Genomic DNA, 18,071 nt, shown 5'->3' with positions numbered 1-18,071 from the left:
CTTTTTACCTTGAGATAATAATAAGGATTGTTGAGTGCAGTGTGGAGGGCGATTCTGGGAGCAGCGTTCAGGTGCGCACGCAGGGTGTGGGCGGCACTGAAGTACATCACCTCGTGCAGAGGCTGTGTCTCTGGAGGCAGAAGGTATTCTCTGAAACAGCCAAAGGGAGGTAGGTATCTGTTTTTAGATAAGCACAGGTTTATTTTCAGTGTAACATTTTGTCAGTCCTCTGGAAGACTGAGCAACTTACTTAAAAAGCAAAATCAAGAACCAAAAACAAATGAAACAAAAGCCAAATATAATAGTACAGGTTCACTCAGAATTGTACCTTTTTCATACAATATTTTTTAAAACTTTCAGACTCATTAGAGTTTAAGAAACTGTATTTCAGTTCTGATTTAAACCTTTAGGAACAAATGTACCTAAGTTACATTTCTGCTCAAAAGCTTTATGATACCTTACAGTATTAAAGAATACTTTCTTGAAGTAATTGTTGAGAAAACCAAGATAGCTACACTCCTTACCACAGCAGACCTGTAACTCCTGGCAGGGTTTACAACACAGGCCTCAGACAGACCTGGATTTAAGAAGTTAGGAAATTCTTTTGGGAACATGGAAAATTTTTTGAAGTTTCATAGAAATGATACGTGGGAGGTTTTTATATGTTAGAATTAAATTTTACTTTAGAAGACAAAAAAGGCTAAATTTTAGCTTCAGAATATTAGAAAACAAGCCAACTGTTCATCACTAAAATTTCAATTAGAAAAACCACTGAAACTTGTGTTTTTTCTCTTATTTATGAGCTAGATGACAAACCAATCTTAATGAAATTTGAACTTAGGAAATAAAGCATTAAAAAGTTCACTTTCAATGTCTAATGAGCCTATCAGCTTGCCTGTGCCCTGACAGTGACATCACTCTTGAGTGGCCTGGAGGGTAGCAAATTGGAAGGGAGAAACCTTGGCAAACACAACGCAAGGGTAAGAGTAGTAAGTCACTAACTTGTTTAAAGTAGTTCATTCACATGCCTTCATAAAGATTCAGGGGACTCAGTCCTGTCCCTGGGCTTTAAATATTTTAGCCACATGACAGATTTGTGTCAGTTCACCAAGTGCAGGTAGAAAAAGCAGCTGCCTCAGCCTCGCCACCAGAGAAATTACGCTCTTCTTCCCTGTGTCCTGGCTGTCTCCCCTCTTGGGACAAAATCCCTCTACACCTGCTCCACCTGTGTGGTCAGTAGCTTTAAGGAAAAGAGGACATGGAGGTATTAACCATGCACATCACCTCTCCTCATCTTAAGAAAGCTCCTGGCCCCCTGCTCATTCCACTTGTAGATGCTGCTCCTTCCCCAGAGTTCGTCAGAAGAAAACCCACTGGCAAAGTCTAGGATTTTGAATTGGCGCTAAGGATCAGCATTCTGTACCTTAAGTACTGCTAACCTCTTACTCAAGGTTAAATTAGCTGTAGCCTCTGGCATAGGTTTTGTAACATCAACTGCCTCCCCAGCTGGCTGGCTACCCAGTTTGTAATCAGCTCTTCCTGCACCAACCTCAGGCTGTCTCTCCCCAATCATTATAATGACTGTCATTAAAAGACCCCGTTGGAAGTCCCTGCTATGAAGTAAGGACTGGAAATCAAACAAGGCAACCAGACAGAGTCAATTTCAGAAAAAAACTATTATCTCACATTTTTCATTTTTACTCCTCTCCCTTTTTGACATCTTTACATTTATTTAATGTTTAGAAATTCAGGTAATTCCCAAGGCAAAAGGCCTATGTGGATACCCTCAAAGAACCTCCATCAGAGGCAAAATAAAATATATGCCTGTATTTTGTTTACACTGGGCTGCTACATTAGTTGAACAACAACAGTGACAAAACATCATCGTACATTAGGATTTCTGTCCAACTGCAAATGTGGAGATTAGCATAGAAGCATACTTCTGCAGCTTATTTGCTGGGAGAAGCAGAGGTCACAAACAAAAGAGGTGGTTTTGTGGGAACTGATAGGACCACTTAGTGTCAACAAGGGCTACAAAGTTGAAGTTTGTATTCTGGTGAAAACAGTAACTCAGAAAGTAGTACTTATAATTCTCAGTAGTTTCATCAAGAGCTGCTCAAGGTAAACTGAGAACCCTGTCTCTCAAAGTCTATTGCTTATATTTATCTTTAACAAACATCTTTTCTCCAGGACTCCAAACTCTGTTCAAACATCTGTGATGTGGTCTCCTTGGAGACTGTATGGAGAAATGGAGAGGGACTTTTGATGGATGTCAGTAGACTAGGACTGTGTGACCATCCAGAAGTCCTAGCTTCACTCTGGGCTTTAGGTGCCACATGACTCCTCAGGTCCCTTTTAGTTCTAACATGCTACAATCCTAATCTCTTCCTGCCTGGGATAGTCAATTTTGATAAAGACAGTAAATCCTAGTATGGATAATTTTGTGATTTCACAACACAGCACAATTCAATCATGCTCAACTTTATTTCGGTAACCGCTCAGAAAGGTAAAAAGTCAGACATAATTAGGTCAAAGATCACAAAAGAGGAAGAGCTGTTTGATTTCAAAGCCTACAATTTGGGATTTGTAGGAACTCAGAAAGGAACCTGGCATTTAGCCTACAATTATGTTAAAATACACTACATTTTTTAGCAATAACAATGGCCACAGGTTGGTAAAGGAAAGGAGCCAGAAACTTGGGGCAAAAACTACAGAACAGGAAAGCCCAGTAGTGCAAGGTTAACAGGAGGGCAAGGTTAACTAAAGTTCTAAAAGGTCAATTCCGGCCAGCAGGTCAATTCGATGTTGCATTGCATCACTTTTACATGATACATTTCTTACTTTAACCTACCTTTTGTCACACTTGGTTGATCATTTGGACCTCTTGCATGACATTAGTAATTTCTCCCTAATGATTAGCAACAATGGCTCCCACACTGTCCTGGAAAATGGAACTTTTCACTTTGAAGAAGGACAGGTCATTTATCAGAAAACTACTCTGCCTTCAGTAACTGAGCTGTTCTTTTTGGCACTTGATTATATTCAGTGCCTAGCCTGCTGTTTGAACTGCCATTAAAATACAGAATAAGCAATGATAAATAACAGCTTTTTCCTATTTTTTAACTATTAAATCATTTTCGTTTTCACACTTCTCTCTCTTTTTTTTTTTTTTTTTTTTCCCTTATAGCATGTCCCAATTGCCTGAAAGGCGGCTTAGGTGGGAAATCCTAAACAGCTACATAAAATTGGCTTTTGGGAAATCTATGAATCAGAATGATCTGGGTTTCCCAAAAAGAAATAATCTTAAAATATAGGCTAATGGACTTCTAAATTACATTTCTCAACATGAATCTAGTGCTGATAATAAGTTGCACTGGTATTCTTTAGAATTAGAAGCACCTTACTCTGGATAAAAGAGGGCATTATGGCTAGCTGGCTGTGTCTTCTGGGCTTGGCCTAGACCCATCATACTCCCAGCACAGGCAGAGCAAGGATACAGTGCAATGCAAACATTCTGTTGTTAGGGTAAAAAACACTCAGCTTTCTATTTTCACACCCCACTCCTCCAACCCCAGCCTAATGAACTAGATAGATCAAATTTAAATCTGTGTTCTTGAACTGGCAGTAAAGGAATGAACTAGTCCTTTGATGAGACATCTTAATAAGGATGGAAAATGAATCAAAATTACAATTCTAAGCTAGATGAAGGGGCCTGAAAAGCATAAAGCCTAATCTAGGAGAAAGTGCCCTGGATTGGCTATGGACAGCTATCACCCCAGTCTTATTGGGAAAATAGCCTGATTTTTAGCTCTTAAGAGCAACAGACTCACCTCACCAGACTGTCAATGAAGTTGACAACTTTTTCTCTGAGTGCTTCAAACCTGGTCTGCTTCTTACTGGTTCTTCTTAATTCCTTCATTTCCAATAAGGACTATGGATGAAAGAACATATTTTTTCTGGTGATTCTGCAACAGAAAACTCAGAGGGGAGCTCTAGGTCCACAGACAGAATGTGCACAGAAAAAGCAAGATCAATGAGGGTTGCGTTTACTTTTTAAGGTCTGCAAAGACTCTCTCCTCCTAAGTGTTTTGCTTCAAATATATATCAAGTTTATTTCAGGGAAAAAGAAAAAGAGCAGTTCACTTCATTGCTATTATACGGTAGAGTGCTCACAATCCACAACCCATTGGTTCATTTAAGAAAAGGATTTATATGGGGTGAGCCTGGGTGGCTCAGTCGATTAAGCAGCCGACTTTGGCTCTGGTCATGATCCCATGGTTTATGGGTTCGAGCTCCACATCGGGCTCTGCGCTGACAGCTCAGAGCCTGGAGCCTGCTTCAGATTCTGTGTCTCCCTCTCTCTCTGCACCCTTGACTAGCTTGTGCATGTGCGCTCAATCTCTCCCTCCCCCGCCTAAATAAATAAATAAACTTTAAAAAAAATTTCTTAAAAAAGAAAAGGACTTACAAGTAGGAGGAAAAAAATCCTTACACTTTGGCCATGAGAATAAATTCAATGTGTTCTGCCTGGCTTTGATTGAAAGTTTACATTTATCATAACTTGGTATCATGATACAAAGAAATGTTCTTTACTTTGACAACCAAGATCCTAAAGTTAGAATTAACTGACAAAGATTATGTTGGGTGTACTGTGGCTCAGTTCCTGGTCTCTACTGAATATGCATTAAAAAGTCAAGTCCCTAAAATTAATGGGTTAGGTTCTTATGGATTTCTGCTTGATCAAACAAAAAGTCAAATGCATCAGATAAATAATCAGATACCTTTTTGCAACAAATGTTCCCATTTTTTCCTTACTGCTGGTTAATTCCTATTCTAAGCCTGAAGGAACAGTTTCCACCTATGTTGGCTAGTAAATTCCAGACTTCGTAAATAGAGAATGAGGATGGCAGTGGATCAGATAAACAGGATGTTCAATTTATAAGTGTGTTACAAAATCTGCTTTGTTCCTGATTGTGGATGAAAAATAAAAACAAAAACACAGGCAGAGCTAATCTAGAGCACACACTAAAAAAAGGAGTGTTGCAAGATGCAGTTGGAAGGAAAATTTACCTTCTGAAGATGATAAAGGTCTGTCTTCTGAAGCCCCTTTGACTGTAGCCCTGAAGTATCTTCTTCTTCTTTGGCTTCTGCTTTTTAATATAAAACCAATATACAGCAACTAGGGTAAATCCATTCCAGTCAAAAGAACAAATATTTCTAGAACTCCACGGGAAATAAAGTGCACCAAAGGGAACAGAAAACTGCAGCTGGTGAAAGGTGTAGTTGTGCTTTTGGAGAGCATGAGGCTCTAAAACAACCCTCTTCCTATGTAAGGCAGGTTTTAGGAATTTCACATTCACATGGCTTATTTGGACTAAATCTAAGACAAGAGGATATGGCTGCAGAATCTGCACTGTTCTAAAAGAATAAATTTCTTCTTAGCTATGGATAATTCTTCATTCAAGAAAAATATAATTTAAGGTTAAATATCTAATAAATTCTTTGTGCCATTTCATTAGCAAGTAGCAGAGCCTTGAAAACCTGATCTGACACTGTGACCCTACAAATGTAATTTTAAACCCAGACTATAAAACATAGTTAAGGAACCAGAGATAGCATATAGTCAAATATCTCTACTTGTCTAATGTGTATGTGTGTGTGTGTGTGTGTTGGGAAGGGGGGGGTGTTAATTTTACTTTATTATTAACAGAGTATCACTTCTGAGAATAGACAATACAGATATTTCTTTACAGTGGTTTTACTTCAACTCGTAAAATTCTTTATCTTCAGAATGTTAATCATCTTAATCTCCAAACTTCCCATTTCAAAAAGCTGCATTCCTTTATTATTTAGTATATCACAATTTATTTCACCAGCTTATGTTAATTGTTATAATATCAAGTTTTATTTTACAAAATAAAAACTAAGTCCAATTTTTTAAAAGATTGTAATTTACCTACTTATATATATTAAGTCTTTTACCTTATTTATGTCCTTAAGGGTGTCCCCTCACTGTCCCAATAACCACAGTTAAGGGGCATTTAAATTATGAATGAATGAACAAAAGCAATGAGCTGGCTTATGAGAGGGGAGCTGGAACCTGGGTGCTAGCACTAGCTAGCTGTGGGATCTGGAGGAAGTACATTCTCTTCCTGGGCTTCAGTCTGTTTGTAACTGAACTCAATGATTTCTACACTAATCTCCAGTCCTTTAAAATATGATTTGAAAAATGGTTCAGCTCATGCTACAGTGCAAAAGAGCAATGCCTACATACAGCCTGAAGCGAACCCTCTTAGTACTGTACTTCCTCGTGCTGGCTGCTCATGTCACTCCAGCCAAGGAAACTTTCTCTTCATCTTCCACTGACCTAGCATGGCAGCTGTGGACAGATAGGGAGGGATCTCAGCAAAAGCAGTTTCCTTTAATCCAAAGGATTTTCAAGACAAAGGAACACTTGCCAAACGTAGAAAGGATTGACAGACATTCCAAGTGTGAAGTATTTTCATCATGCCACGTCCAATCTATGTGCTTACATACCACACTGCCTCCTTCCCTCAACCTCCCAAAGTAAAATTTCCCTAAGTAGGGGAAAATAAAGGGTCCATACTCTTTGTTTGTTTTACCAAGAATACCATACTTTAGTGCTAGAATGAGAGCAAGAGAAGAGCCCATGAAAAGTTAACGATCAGTATCAATCCATGGTGCCCCTGGAAAACACAGAGAAGTCCTGCTGCATCATAACATGGCTACTCATACACAATCAGGCATCGCAGCATTCAGCAAATATAAATGGCCGTGTGGCGGTCAGGCAAAATCAAGGAAATTACAACACTTCAACATGGGAATGCCAGGCTGCCTCAGTTCATTTAGGACTGAAAGATTATAGCTTTTATAAATCAGATTAAAGCAAACCTCATGCATATTTTGGTAATCAGCATACCAATGAGCCTCATTTTTGTGAAAGTGGTTCACAGCTATTAATTCTTCAGGCTTACAAATGATTTATGCAGTGTTTTTGAAATCTAAAAGAACTTGATGAAATGCTTAAGAAAAAACATCTAAAAGGAGTCCTTAATTATGATGCCCTGCTACTCTCTCCAATCTTTTTGATTTTTTTTTTTTTTTAAGGTAAATGTAAGTCCTCTAAGCTGTCCATCTGGAAAGAATTTTTTTTCCTGACCATTTGATGATCTTCATTGTTTAAACCAAATCTGGAAGAGAACCACTTGTCTTATTTGTGATTGTCAGGATATGATATTCTGAGGGTTGGTATGCTGACTGCCCATGAACTACTTTATCTCTTTATCTCTCAAACATCAGAAAGTGGGGTTTTCCATGTTATTTTATTTAGTTAAATTTCATAGCCAGTACAATTGGCAAGATGCTATATTCTCACCATCAAGACTCTGAAACTGGGCCAGAAACTCCTCTATTCTCTTTGCTGTGCTCCCAAGCTGCTTTTCAGAAGAGGACTTAAAAACCTTGAAACATTTCTGAAGTATGGTCATCAGTTCATCCTTTGCCAACATCCTAGAATATAATCAGTGATAGGAGACATACTGTAATGGGAAAATTAATATACTTAACACTCTGTATATTAAATGTTTCTGGTCAGAAAAAGATGGTATAAATTCTTCACTAGTAGCTACCAAATTTGGGGGGAGAGATTTTCCTCAATGTATGTGACATTTCAGAAGTATTTAGAAAAGTTCTCATAATAAAGCTCAACTTGCAAATGTACAAAGCTCCAGGCTCACAGCCTGATTGCAGCACTTACTAGGTTTGTAGTACACAGCAAGTTACCAAACCACTCTGACCCTGGGTTTCCCGGTCTATAAAATGGAAATAAGAATTCACATATTTCACAGGTTAGATGGAGGCTTAAAAATTAAATGAGGAGATGCATTTGAAGACTCTAGCCCAATGCTTACCACACAGTAGGTAGGCATTTAAGGTTAGTGTCCCTTTGCTTCAGATCTGAGACAGAAATGTCTGCTGAAGATACAACACTTAAACTAAATGAAAGCTTATTTGAGAGGACCAAAAAAATATCATAATCATTTCTCTAATTATTACCATCTTAGCTATATTTTAACATATTCTATGGGCTTTATAAACATCAGTCATTAAATCCACTAAATTTTTTTAAAAGGTAAGCAATTCTGTGTGTTTTATATAGCACAGGTGGAATGGTTGTATAATGCACTCAAGGCCACAGAAGAAATCTGTTAGAAACAGAACACAGATCTTCTAAAAATTAGGATCCCATTCTCAGAACCCTTACTTATAGGATCTCTCTACTAAGATCATATTCAGTAACAGAATGAAATGGAATTAGGTCAATATTAGTAATTATTAAGTGCCATGACACAAGTATAAAAATTATTTTCAGCAAATGGACCTAAAAACTGAAGACTACTATGATTAAAAGTTCTTGTATTTATCATGAAGGACTCAGACAAATCCAAAATATAGGCTATTCTGCAAGATAACTACCTTATGTTTGACATTTTTCATAATAAAAAATCTGGGAAAGATACTAACATTACTAAGACAGAAAAAAAGATATAAAGCTAAGTAGACTAAGACTACTGAGCAATTAAGCTGGTTACTTCAGCTAAATTTAAACCCCAACCAAAAAATAAAGAATTGTCATACAACCAATAAATACAGAAACTGGTAGGAGTGGACAAAAGTAAACTTTTGCCTAGAAAAAGTATAAGATCTTCCTCCTTCTATAACAATAATTATCTGAAGTATTAGTAGTCTTTTTCTGTGAATGAAAGGCAGCTAGAGGTCAAAGAAAATTAAACCAACACATTTAATTCTTGATTACATTTGACATTACTTAAAATGTCTGACTTTCTATTGCCCAGATGAAGTTAAACTTAAAAGAGTTAAACTCAAAGTCAGATACATTTGAACAATCTGTTATACCTGACAAACGTTAGCCCTATTCAAATAGCCACGACCAGCATCTCCAGGGTCCGAGGAAACACTGACAATGGCTTGCTTGCGGGGCAGAAGCTGGTAACTCACATCAGCAGCACCCTGAGAAAAAGCGTACCAGGCTGCAGGCAGCCCTTCTGGGCATCTATCTGCAGCTTACAAAACTGAGTATTGAGAGAGACAAAGCCCCGCCTATTATTGACTTTCAGGATATAAGGAAAAAAAATGTCATTATGTCATATAATTTTGAAATCAAACTTTATTAGTCATAACTTTTAACATGACATTTGTTGGAGGGGGTAGATCCTTCACTTCAGATGTAAACGTCCAGGAATTCAGAGAGTTATCACTCTTTTTCTTACTAGCCAAAGGTAATGTTCTTGTTTCCAGAAGAGCAAAAGATCTTACACTTTCCCAAGTACTCTCCAGTTTAATATAAAACAAGTCTTGAAGTAGAGCTAATAATGTGACCAACCCTATAAAATCATTAAATTTTTTCAATTAAATTATATATACACAGAATCAACATATGCCTGCTATCATCACTATTATTTTTTTTTTAACGTTTTTATTTTTGAGACAGAGAGAGACAAAGCATGAACAGGGGAGGGTCAGAGAGAGGGAGACACAGAATCCGAAACAGGCTCCAGGCTCTGAGCTGTCAGCACAGAGCTCGACGCGGGGCTCGAACTCACGGACCACGAGATCATGACCTGAGCCGAAGTCGGCCGCTTAACCGACTGAGCCACCCAGGCGCCCCTCATCACTATTATTTAGTATCATTCTACAGTCCAGTTGCTACAACAAATTAAGAAAAAAGAAGTGGTGCAAAAAAAAAAAAAAAAAAAAAGGAAAGAAAAAAGAAGTGGTGCAAACATTACAAAGGAAGATGAAATTTATTATTTGCATATGATGTGACTATAAGATTGGAAAATCTAAAAGAACTGCATAAGTATTAAAGAGTATGAAGGATGTGTGGATGTAAGACATGTATACACATACACCTGTGTTGACACCTTACATGTACATGTAATCCATCTTATATTAAACTATGTAATGGAAAAAAAGAACATATTCAAAATGGCAACAAAAACCATAGAAAACAAAGCAATATACTTTATAACAAATATGTAAGACATATCAAAAAAAGAAAACCCTGAATAAGTGAATAGACATTTAAAGTTTTAGAGATACAAATTCATTCCAAATAAGTCTATACTTTTAACACTTTTTGAAACAAAAGTCCAGTGAGTATTTGTTTAAACCCCAATAAAATTATCCTAAAATTTATATGGAAAAAATAACTGCTCCTTAAAAAGAGGAATAATGTGTATATACTTGACTGTGTACAGTGGGGCTATTAATATATTAAAAAGTATAAGCTACAGTGATTAAAATCAGATGGCACTTTATAGGAATGAACGGGTCAATAATGAGAATAAGTCTACAAAGAGATCAAGGAATATATAGGAGTTTGGTACATAATACAAGGTAGTACTTCTAATTACTGGGGAAGAGATGGAAATAGTTTGAGTATAATAGATCACTACCTCAATATTATTTCAAACAGAATAAAGATGTGAGTATGGCATGGGGATAGGAGAAAGAACTAGTCCATCAATTATAAAATACCAGAAGAAAATAATGATATTTAAGCCTAATAATATCCAGCATCAGCATGAGTGTGGGGAAACAAATACTGATACACTGTTGGCACAAGTGTACGTTGGAAAAAGTGTTTACATTTTAGACCCTAAAAGTCTATTAAATGTGTATTTGTTTTTGTGAAAATTACACAAATGTAGGAGAACATTTACCCTTGGTGATTACTGTAACAGTGAAGAATTAGAAACAACCCAAATACATATCAAACAAGGGACTGATTAAATAAAATCTTACATTTTCAAAATGAGATATTATATAGCTGTGATAAACAATGACATAGTACTAGTGATGACAGTTAACATATATGCACATGTGTATTTGGCAGAATTTGATCTCTACTACACTATATGATGTAGTTATTATTATTGACACATTAAGAGATGAGGAACAGAGACACAGAAAACTTAAGTAACTTGTCTAGAGTCTGGTAACTGGCAATTGCCAATTTGGTAATTTGACTGGATTAGAACCAAGTCTGGCTTGGTTGGCATCCATGCTCTTACCAACCATGCTGCACCACATTTCAAGACACAGTGTCCACAGTAGGATATTAGGTACAAAACAAGTAACTACCACAACAAAAATGAACAAATTTCAAAACCAAAAAAATGCAAGTTGTAGAACATCCTATCCAGTATGATTTAATACCTGTTTGTGCCTAGAAAAAAATCTAGAAGTACAAACTGTTAGCAGTAGATGACTGGCTTTCAAAGTTATAGAACACGAATGGTAATATCAAAAAGCAATGTTATGTTTTCACTTAGATTATTATTAGAGTGACTCCACTTTGGACAAACCAAACCTGATTGAACAAAACTGAAAACTAAAAAATGAAAAATTTTAATTTATCCCTCAAAGTTTTTTATAATAACACCCAAATAGAAAATTAAGGATTGAGTCTAGCCACTAGACCAGCATGTTTCAAACTGAGTTTTCAAAATGGGTTTCAACCATTAGTAAGTCATGAAACCATTCATTCATTCAGTGAACACTTACTGAATGCCTACTACATACCAGCCACTGTTCTGGGCTTTTGGGATACATCTCAGTGAAACAAAAACCCCTGTATTCATGAAACTTGTATTCTAATGGGTGGGGGATGAGGAGGTAGGGCACAGACAACAAACACTGTGTCTCATATTACTATGTATATACTAAAACTTGACATTATTATAGAAAAATATTAAGGGGGAAGTTTGGGGAGGAGCAGACAGGTTTGAATTTCAAAATGATTATTAGGCCTCACTGAGAAGAAGATATTTGATCAACCACGTGAAGGAGGTAAGAGAGTATTTGTAAGAACTTTTCCTGGCAGAGAGAATAATGCACGCAAAGGGCCTACACTGAGTGTATGTCTGGCATGTTCAAGAAGAACAAGAGGTCAAGGTGGCTGGAGTGGAAAGAGAAATCAAGTAGTAGGAAATGAAATAAGAGATAGGCAATTCAGGGCTAGATCACAGAGGGTTGCTATATAGACTGTGGCTTTTATTCTGAGTGAAAAGGGGAGTTCATGGAATTGTTTAGAGCAAAGGAATGAAATTATATGATGTATTTTAAAAGGACTGTGCTGACTGCTGTTTTGAGAAAAACCCATGGGGGAACATGTATGGAAGCAAGGGAAACCAGTTTTACAATTTTCCATATGAGAGACGATAGTGACTTGGACAGGTGTTACCAGTGAGGGAAGGTGGCAAAAAGAGGTTTGATTCTTGATATATTTTGAAGCCAGAACCCAAGTTTTTGGATTTCAACAATGCGAAGGATAAAAAGACTGACTACACGAAGATTCTAAGGTTAAAGGGAAGATCACACATTCAGTTTTAAACATATTAACTTTGAAATGTATATTGGATATCTAAGTGGAGATGTTAATTAGGTACATGGAATAACAGGCAGTCAAAAAAAGAAAAAAGTGGGCTTTTGACTAAGCCCTGGCACATTGTAATGTTAGGGTGTCAAGGAGAAGAGAAACCACCAAAGAAGACAGAAGGAGCATGCACTAAAGTAGGAGGAAACCGAGAGTCGGGATCCTGAATGTCATTAAGGAAAGAGTGCTGTACTGTGCTGGTGCTGATAACAGGTTAACACAAATGAAGACGTAGGACTGACCATTAGATTTAGGAACAGGGAAGTCACCAATGACCTTCTTCAAAGTAGTTTTAATAGAGAGCAAAAACCAAATCAGGTAAGACAGAATGAAAGGAGAGGAACTAGAGACAGTGAGACAGTGCTTTTGAACTCCGGGAGATCCCATTTAGCATTCAGCTTTAAAAGAAATGGCATAAAACTGAAAAGAAAATATCAGAATTATAAAGTATGAAAGCCACCACACGAGATTAAAGAGAAAGGAAAAAACACATTAAGATAGGTCACATTAATGCCAAAAAAGAGCTAATTATGTTTAACCAACTTAAGGCTTATGATACTTAATGTGTTAAAAGCTTTATAGGTTGTTATAAAAGAAATGTTTCCTTAACTAAGACAGAAAGAGAATCATTTGGCAATCATTAAAAACAACCATCCTGCAGGGCAATGTAGTGTTCTGCTTCATCATGCAGAAAGCCAATAATTCCTGGTTAAGTACTGATTATATAAAGGTCTGATTGAGAACAGGCTATAAGGAGAAACTGGTCAATCCATGGCTAATGCAAAAATCCTCTAAATAACGAGTTCTCAAGTTTTAAACAGACATTGTCATAAATTAGCTTTTAAAAATACTCAAAAATTCAAACCTGCATGTCAATGAAAACTAGAAGAAAATAAAAAAGCTTACAAAAAACTATATTCACAGAGATTATCTACTTCAAAGACAACACAGCAAAGCAATCATATATGGTAACAAGTGAAAGAGAAACCAAAAATATGCATAATTCTTCCCACACCTTGATATTTAATGTTAGATGCCACTTCCTCCGTGAAACTGCTCGATCTGCTCAGTGTAGGTTAGCACTCTAGACCTCACCTGTCATACATCACAGACTTATTCCCCTGTATTGTAATTGCCTACCTGTCCACCTTCATCTCTCACTTAGCCAAAATTCAGTGTAGATAAGAACTAGGGTTATCTTTGTAATCAGATCGGTGGCTCCACATATCAAGCATCAAAAAAAAAACCCCAACATTTTTTGAAAGGATGAACAAGGCAATGGCCCTGCACTGACAGTTTCATGACCTCAGGCCTTAGTGAACAATAGTTTCTTTATTTACAAGTTGGTTCATGTAGGGGAGCACTTGGAAGTTACAGTGCCTTTTGTGGAACACCATGCTCTTTTCTGTGTCAAAATGGATAAATTAAATTATATCATATAGTTAGAAACAACTTGAGTAAACTAAAATATATATATATTTTAAAGATGTATTATATACTTCAATATTTTTATATATCATCTATATTTTATATATTTATACTTCTTTTTCAAAAGAAAAAAAGTTGTCAAACTAAGATTAGCTATTTCTGAATGTTTAACAGTTTTAACATTTCTTAGCTACCAGCTCGTTTTCTAACAAAAAATAGCAGGCACTAAAAGTTTGGTGAAGAAAAAATGAAATACAAATTCAGATCTTTTCTGTCCACTGAGATGAAAAAACAAACAAACAAACAAACAAACAAACAAACACTATTCACTATTAGCAGTAGAATATCTTGTTCCAGTTTTGGAACCAATCTGAGATTAACTGCCTCAAGCCATCCAGCTTCTCCACCAATAAAGCCTTTTCTTTTCTTTCAATAGCTTCATTTTTTTCCTCAAAATTTTGTACCTTCTTCTTACTTCCCTTTATTTTCTAGAACAGTGTTTCTCAAAGTGTGGTCCCTTGGCCCATCTGTCCAAATGCGGTGGAGTGTTTATTAAATGCAGATTCCTTCTGTCCACCACACCCCAGTTCCAAAGGATTCAGAATCATTGGGGAGAGGGCAAAAGTATACATGTTTAATACACCTCAGCTGATTCTTATGTACACTAAAGCCTGAAAATCATTACTTTAAAAACAGCAACTATCAACATCTTTTGCTATTGAATGAGCTTCAACAATTCAGCTCGTTGATTTCACCACAAGTGTACAGATGACTATGGAGGACCTGGCATGATGCAGATTCAGGACTGGCAATCCTTGTTCTAAGAAAGAAACTACATTTTAACTGTACAGTCTCATATACCTTCTGCACAGACAAATCTAGATCATCAAAAGCTAAATTATGCTATTTAGTAAGCATCACATGGACTGTGGAGCTGTGCTATTTTTCATTAACTAGATCTTTAAATCTCATCTAAAGTTGATCTGCAAATTCAGGAAACAATGTATTATTTAGATTCCAAATCTCTAGTCTCTTTCAACTAACCTAAAGTGATCAAATGTTAATATTATTACTTGGGTCATGTTTTTTTAACTCAGTGAAAGCTGAGCTGACCTATTACTATATTACTGTTTAACTCAAAAGCCTTACTCAGAAATTAGAATAATTTCTTTCAGCCTAAATTCCTTTAGCTATCAATCAACTTCAATTTATAAATCTGTTTGTCCAGCAAACTCATAAGGTTATACTTCGGATAAGCAGACCAGACACTGTGGCTTCTTTCATTTATATGTCTGTACTCTGTGCCAAGATGCCTAGTGTCAGGATGGGAAGGGGGTTTTGCGGCCACAGAAGCTTGTTTGGCTGGTTCGTTTTAACATTTGAGGTGTGCTCTGAACATGGACTGCTGGCCACAAACCCACAGAAATTACCTTTTATACTACCTCCCAAACAATTGGAATAGGGCTGAAAAACAGACTTAACTTTGAAGATTCAGATTTAAATTCCAGCTGTGTCAACTGCATAAAAGTCACTCAGTGTTTCCAGTTTTGGTTTCCTTATTTGGAAGAAAATGAGATAATCCTAGATAAGTAATTCTCAATTGATGGGGCAAGGGGCAGAATAAATTCCCCTAAGAAGACAGGCACACTTCTCATTACTCTCAGTCCAAGAATCATTGCATAGCACTCCATGGCTACTGATGTGAAATCACAGTACTTTACAGGTCTAGCTGATCCATCATGTTCCTGTAAGTTAAAACTCTAAGGGTATTTTATCAATACCCTTAAAACCTTACTATGGAAGCAAGGTTTTTTGAATTGCAAGTCTGAAAAATGCTTGGTCAAGTGTTTGATTTCTAGATGGCTGTTTAGAAATTCTCTCTAATAGAAAGGTAAATTTTTCCTCTTAAGGTCTTTCAGAGCTGACCACAAGAAGCCCAGTGCACTCACGTAGCTCGCTGCTGGGTTAGCACCATTTTTACTACTTCCGGTTCCCAAATGGTGTCTTAAGTATATCCTTATATAATAATACATGCTTGGTAAAAAATTAACCAACTCATATCCTGCATAGGGATGTGGTCTTCATGCTCCAAGAGTTGACTGAAAGAAGAAAGGCTATGGAAGACATGCAGAACCACTGCACTCCTGTCAAATTATGGCCTTTTATAAAGGCATAACTGCCAGCTCCCCACGTGTACATCAATGTCTGCTGCATACATTTTAAAAATAACTGTGATATACAATTCTGTAAGTCTTTTTCCACTCATGAATATATGATATTTTCAACATTACAAATACCACGTAAATACACTTTAAAACTGAGATAATTAGCAAATGACATATTAGTTTCACGTGTACATGATTTGGTATGTGTATATACTGTGAAATGATCACCGTAAGAAATCTAGTTAACATCCACCACTGCACATAACTATAAATTTTCTTTCTTGTGATGAAAACTTTTAAGATTTACTCTATCAGGAACTTTCAAATATGCAATACTACATATCACCATACTATAAATTACATCCCCAGGGCTTATTTTATAACTGGAATTTGTACTCTTTGACCACCTTCAGTCATTTTGCCCACCCCCCCACCACTGGCAACTACCAATCTGTTCTCGGTATCTGAGTTCAGTGTTATAGAGGGACTTCCTAATTCTTATGGCTGAATAATATTCCACTATGTGTGTATATGTGCATTTTTCTTTATCCATTCCTTGATTGATGGGCACTTGGCTTGTTTCCATGTCTTGTCTATTGTGAATAGCTGCAATAAACATGGGAACACTGGTATCTTGAGTTGGCATTTTCATTTCCTTCAGATAAACACCCAGAAATTGAATTGCTAGGTCAAATGGTAGTTCTATTTTTAATTTTTTGAAGAATCTCCACACTGTTTTCCATAACGACTGCACCAATTTATATCTCCACCAATAGGGCACAAGTATTCCTCACCACCACTTGTTATTTCTTGACTTTTTGATAAGAGCCTCCTAACAGGTGTGAGGACATATCTCATTAAGGTTTTGATTTGCATTTCTCTGATGACTAGTCATGTTAAGCATCTTTTCATGCACTTATTGGCCATCTGTATGTCTTCTTTGGGAAAATGTCTGTTTAGCTCCTCTGCCCATTTTTTAATCAATTGTTTGTTTTTTCTATTGAGTTGTAGGAGTTCTTTATATATTTTGGATATTAAACCCTTATCAGATGTATGATTTCCTAATATTTTCTCCCATTTAATAGGTTGCCTTTTCATTTTATTGATGGTTTCTCCTTTACTGTTTAGAAGCTTATTGGTTTGATGTAGTCCCACCTGTTTATTTTTGCTTTTGGTATCAAAGCCAAAATATCATTGCGAAGACCAATGTCAAGGAGGTTCACTTATGTTTTCTTCTACTTTTGTGGTTTCAAGTCTATTTTCAAATCTTTAATCCATTTTGAGTTGATTTTTGTGACTGGTGTTAAGAAAGTGGTCCAGTTTTCCCAGCACCATTTATTAAAGAGACTGTCCTTTCTCTATTATCTGTTCTTGCCTCCTCTGTCATAAATTGTCTATATATGTAAGAATTTATGTCTGGGCTCTCTATTCTGTTTCATTCATCTATGTGTCTTTTTTTATGTCAACACCATACTGTTTTGATTACTGACTGTAGCTTTGCAATATAGCTTGAAATCAAGAAGAACGATGCCTCCCACCTGTGTTCTTTCTCAAGATTATTTTAGCTATTCTTTTGTGGTTCCATACAAATATCAGGAATTAAATACTTTTCAATGATCACAAAATATTTCACCAAGTTGATTTATGATTATTTAAACATGTCAGTTTCCATATAAAAGGGATTTTTCAAGAGAAATACTGCCTTTAAGGAACTTAACAAAAAAAGTCAAACTGGAAATGTTTCTAGACTATGTTTCTACAGGACCTCAGTTTTTTTCCCAAGTGACATTCAGTGATCATTTTAATCTTATTTTCTCTCATGATGTGAATTGTTTGAAGACAGGTGATGGGAATATCTGGTTTCCTAAATTCAGATGATTCTTACTTAGAATGCCTAAACTGACAAGTGTCCTTGACTTCTTTTCCACATCTAATCTGCACAAAAGGAAAAGAAATCCATTCTGGACATTCCCAGATTCTTGGTAGTGCCCAGACTC

The 18,071-nt window shown here is 36.5% G+C and overlaps 1 protein-coding gene across 4 annotated transcripts in view; it reads right to left on the bottom strand.

The window, feature by feature from the left end:
- The window catches only part of ORC3 (origin recognition complex subunit 3), a 61,803-nt gene that overhangs the window by 3,631 nt on the left and 40,101 nt on the right, over nucleotides 1-18,071 (bottom strand). For 3 of the 4 annotated variants that reach the window (XM_007076920.3, XM_007076918.3, XM_042986783.1), the window contains exons 14-17: nucleotides 7,397-7,530; nucleotides 5,071-5,150; nucleotides 3,831-3,931; nucleotides 9-150 (exon numbers count right to left, since the gene is read on the bottom strand). In XM_007076920.3, the coding sequence (XP_007076982.1) occupies nucleotides 9-150; nucleotides 3,831-3,931; nucleotides 5,071-5,150; nucleotides 7,397-7,530 (457 nt within the window). The remainder of the gene's footprint in view (nucleotides 1-8; nucleotides 151-3,830; nucleotides 3,932-5,070; nucleotides 5,151-7,396; nucleotides 7,531-18,071) is intronic. The other variant, XM_007076919.3, reaches the window with a different exon arrangement.

Source organism: Panthera tigris, chromosome B2, assembly GCF_018350195.1.
Source record: "Panthera tigris isolate Pti1 chromosome B2, P.tigris_Pti1_mat1.1, whole genome shotgun sequence".
Classification (NCBI taxonomy): domain Eukaryota; kingdom Metazoa; phylum Chordata; class Mammalia; order Carnivora; family Felidae; genus Panthera; species Panthera tigris.
Note: the sequence above shows the minus strand (reverse complement) of the source record. Positions and strands in the feature narration are given on the sequence as shown.